The sequence below is a fragment of the Saccostrea cucullata genome, unplaced genomic scaffold (genome assembly GCF_032062105.1).
Source record: "Saccostrea cucullata isolate Sc308-1 unplaced genomic scaffold, CSIRO_AGI_Scuc_v1 ctg16423, whole genome shotgun sequence".
Lineage (NCBI taxonomy): Eukaryota > Metazoa > Mollusca > Bivalvia > Ostreida > Ostreidae > Saccostrea > Saccostrea cuccullata.
The window spans coordinates 1-4,039 of NW_026941220.1; the positions used below are offsets into that span (position 1 = coordinate 1).

At 34.5% G+C, this 4,039-nt stretch overlaps 1 protein-coding gene across 1 annotated transcript; it reads right to left on the reverse strand.

The window, feature by feature from the left end:
• Nucleotides 1-6: 6 nt before the first annotated feature.
• On the reverse strand, nt 7-3,397 carry LOC134257454 (putative nuclease HARBI1). Its single transcript, XM_062740071.1, has 5 exons — nt 2,999-3,397; nt 2,530-2,790; nt 1,714-1,784; nt 1,227-1,445; nt 7-884 (listed from the first exon to the last, which is right to left on the reverse strand). The coding sequence occupies exons 1-5, from the start codon at nt 3,267-3,269 to the stop codon at nt 690-692; spliced, it is 1,017 nt and encodes a 338-aa protein (XP_062596055.1). The 5' UTR covers nt 3,270-3,397; the 3' UTR covers nt 7-689.
• Between the last annotated feature and the right edge of the window lie 642 nt (nt 3,398-4,039).

The window sequence follows — 4,039 nt, forward strand, 5'->3', positions numbered from 1 at the left end:
TCAGAAATGGGGACAATATAATTTTCTGAATTTTCTTGTTTGTTAATTAACTGTTACTTACAGTTTAATACCAGTAACTGTTATGATTGTTATGGAGTGTGCTAAAATCTGTTTCAGTGTATGAATGTCTGTAAATTTTAATTATTTTAGAACACATTAACTATAATGTGATATTTTGATTTAAAAGTTACTCGTTACCAGTGTTTGTTGTTAAATCAACATAAAATTATATTCAAGATATCTATTTTATCTTTGTTGACATGTATGTACTATATTGTTAAACTGATAGAATTTAATTGCTTATAAATTAAAATGTTTCATAAAGAGTTTCCTATCATTCTCATTTAAGGTACATGTAATCCAGGCATAATAGCCATTAATTCATATGTGCACCCTAATAGGATGACCTTGAAGAGTTATCTCCTGTTGATTTTAATCAATTAATGAAGTGAAGTAAACAAAAACAATGGTCAATGAAATCACTCCTAATATGCAACTAAATGAATCAATCTCTAATTTCCATGGACTAATTTAAATTTGGTAATTGTAGCAATATTTTTTTAATTTCAATGGAGAGGAAATCATTCATTTTCTACTTTTCATGCTTCAATACAACACTTTTATCATATTTCATTTCTAAGAGGTAATTATAATGATATGATATTAAGTATTATTATTGGTAGAATTAATTATGAGCTAAAGTAATGCTGTGTTACATAGTCCCGCACCCCTCTTCCATCTTGTTGGCCTTGAAATGCAGGTACCTGGGGCTGGTCTTCCTCAACTTCATCCTCATCCTCAGGCTCTCCAAGGTTAATGGCGATGTTGTGGAGGACAGCACATGCTATGATGATTCTGCATGCCCTGTCAGGCTTCATTCGTATCTACAATCACAATGCACTGAAAGTGTAAATTTACCTGCATTTTTAAGCATGAAAAAACAAGAGGCCCATGGGCCACTTCGCTCACCTGAGAAGCTTTGACAATTACGTTCTTTACCAGATTTCATCCTTGTTATACATTTTGTGACCCCACCTTACCCAACTAATCATAATTTAGACAATTTGAAATCTACACTAGCTACCACAGGATGCTTTGATTGTAAAACTTTGATTCCCCATTGTGGTCAGACAAAATGTGATCAGAAAACTGTTTTACTGTAAATAGCACTACATGTATTAAATTTTGTCAAAAAAAAAATTTTGATTGTATATATAAAAACATACCTCTGAGTGTAGAACATGAAACCTCCGTTTGAGCCGCCCAAAGGTGCGCTCAATTTCACTTCTTGTTCTTGCATGGGCTTGATTGTACTTCTCCTCAGGTTCAGTCTGGGGATTGGCATAAGGAGTTAAAAGAAATGGTCGGCAAGCATATCCACTATCTCCTAGCAAAACTCCATTTTCAAATAGGCCATTTTCTTCCTCTTCCAAATATGTTCTAATCTGACAAATACATTTCCAAGTCAACTTACAAATCCTTATTTATAATATACTCTCAATACATTTGTTGTGAATATAATAGATTTAAAGAAATATTTAATTGAGATAAAATTTAATTATTTCAATATTAATTAAGATCATGAAATGGGTATAAAATGCCCTCATGAGAGAATGGAAGTTAGAAGATGAGAGAGAGGGATCGAATATGTGCATGTTGCATGCGATCAACACTCTTTAAAAATTATTTAAATATTATCAAATTGTAGCTTACCTGTGATGTTCTGAAGATGTGGGAATCATGTACAGATCCAGGCCATGATGCATTGATATTTGTAACTTTTCCTGTAATAGATGTAGTTAAGTAGCCGTTATAGTTAATCAAGACTAGTAATTGATTATTACTTAAATTGTACCATTATTGAACTGATTTAAAACACACATGCACTTTCTATGAGGGGATGGGGGGTGGGGGGCTTGGGGGGGGGGGCAACTGGTGCATTATTTAATATTCAATATAACTGAGGAGGACATTACATGCAATGTAATAGATTCAATTATGTATATTCAATAACAAATTGCAAATACATATGGAAAATTCATAATGTATGACCGTATATCATTCAATATCAGATTCATAAAAAAAAAATAAATATTGGACAATTTTTTTAAAATTATTTTTAATATTTTCAACTACACTGTATATCTTCAGATCAATCTCTTTTCCGATTTTTATTTACCACATGAATTAATTTTTCTTGTACATGCATTACTCTTGTGTGGCAATGCACTGATCAATGTTTTATAACGGGTACTTGCTATAAAATGAATACTCAGTAGATGGATCCGCCACATTATTTTTCGAAGGGGAGGTTAATCTGCATGACATGCATAGATCATTTTAAAAAATCGTTTACACAATGAATACACAACTATATTACGATAATTTTGGAAGAGGGGTTGTTAAAGGATGTGTGAAAAACCTATTAATTCAATATATGTAGAAATTACGAAGTATTAGTACATGTTCTAAAACCCCATCGAACGAAAATGATACAAGGGGCCTGAAAAAAGTCAGTTATATTCCTACCATCGTGGTCACATACAGCTTGGATACTGTGGTATCCTTTCCGATTTACGAAAGAATTTTCGTCATGTGATGGGGCCTGGATCCGAACATGAGTCCCATCGATGCATCCGACTACATTGGGGAAACCTGCTAGCCGGTAAAACCCTGTTTTGATGCTAGATTTTGTTGTTGCGTCAGGCCATTGAATAAATGTGTCAGCTCTCGCAACCAGTGCTTCGGTGACTATCTTAATGGTGCGGGATACTGTGCTTTTGTCAAACCCTGTTCAAATTTGAATAACTTGTATATTTTTTCTATATGGACAGACTATTTAATCAGCGTGTTACGCTTAATCATGCAGTATATAAACACAAAGTTTTCAAAACACTATGTCGTTTTTATTTTACTTGAACTTTAATAATAAATTTTCAACTTGAGTTTATTTTTTTTAAAGTTATGTAGTTTGTGTTCTGTAGTTATTTAATTGTACCTAGAGTGTCCCCGACAACCTGCAAAAAGCTGCCACTTGCAAGGTAGCGCAAGGTAATCATAACCTGATGTTGGACGCTAAGCGCACCGTTCCTATTGGTGGCTCTTTCCAAGTCATTTTTAATTACATCGCCAATAAAATTAATGCCATGGTGACCAAAGCGGTACCTTCTTCTTAGTTCAGCATCAGTCCAACCCTCTAAATTTGTGTGGAGTCGGAAAACGCGCTGTTTTCTGGGTCCAGGCGGGTGATTTAGAAAGTTGGCGGCCATATTTAATCACGGTGTTAACTTCTTAATCTACCTACCGTAGGTGGATTAAATTTAACACAGATTTAACACCTTGTTAACACAAACACAATTTTGAACAACAGTTAACCATGTGGTTAAATTTAACACATTATTTAACACAGAGAAACCACTGTGTTAAATTTAACCATCTTTTGAACAACCGGGCCCTGTAGTGTTGAAAAGAAGGTTAAAGAATATAAATATGTGTATGTGAGCATCAACATTTATTTTAAAAATGAGCTATCATAATTTGACTCTGGGACGTCAGGAAAAAAATATACATATAACAGCAAATTCCGTTTAAAAATTGATTTGGAGGCGCTTTGAAAATTTGGGAGCGCTTTGACCAAACGTTGTTTTTCTGTTGAACAATATGTCAGGGGGCGCTTTGACCAATATTTGGGGGCGCTTTAACCAAACTGCAAACGTTGTTTTTCTATTTAAAAATATGTGAGGGGGCACTTTGACCAAAATTTGGGGGCGCTTTGACCAATATTTGGGGGAGGTTTGGAAACTTCGCGGGCACTTTAACCAAACTTCAAAGTTGAACGTTGTTTTTCTATTTAAAAATATGTCAGGGGGAACTTTGACGAAAATTTGGGGGCGCTTTGACCAATATTTGGGGGCGGTTCGGAAACTTCGCTTTCTATAAAAATATGTCATGGGGCGCTTTGACCAAAATCAGGGGGCGCTTTGACCAATATTTGGGCTCAATTTGGAAACTTCACTTTCTATAAAGATATGTCAGGGGA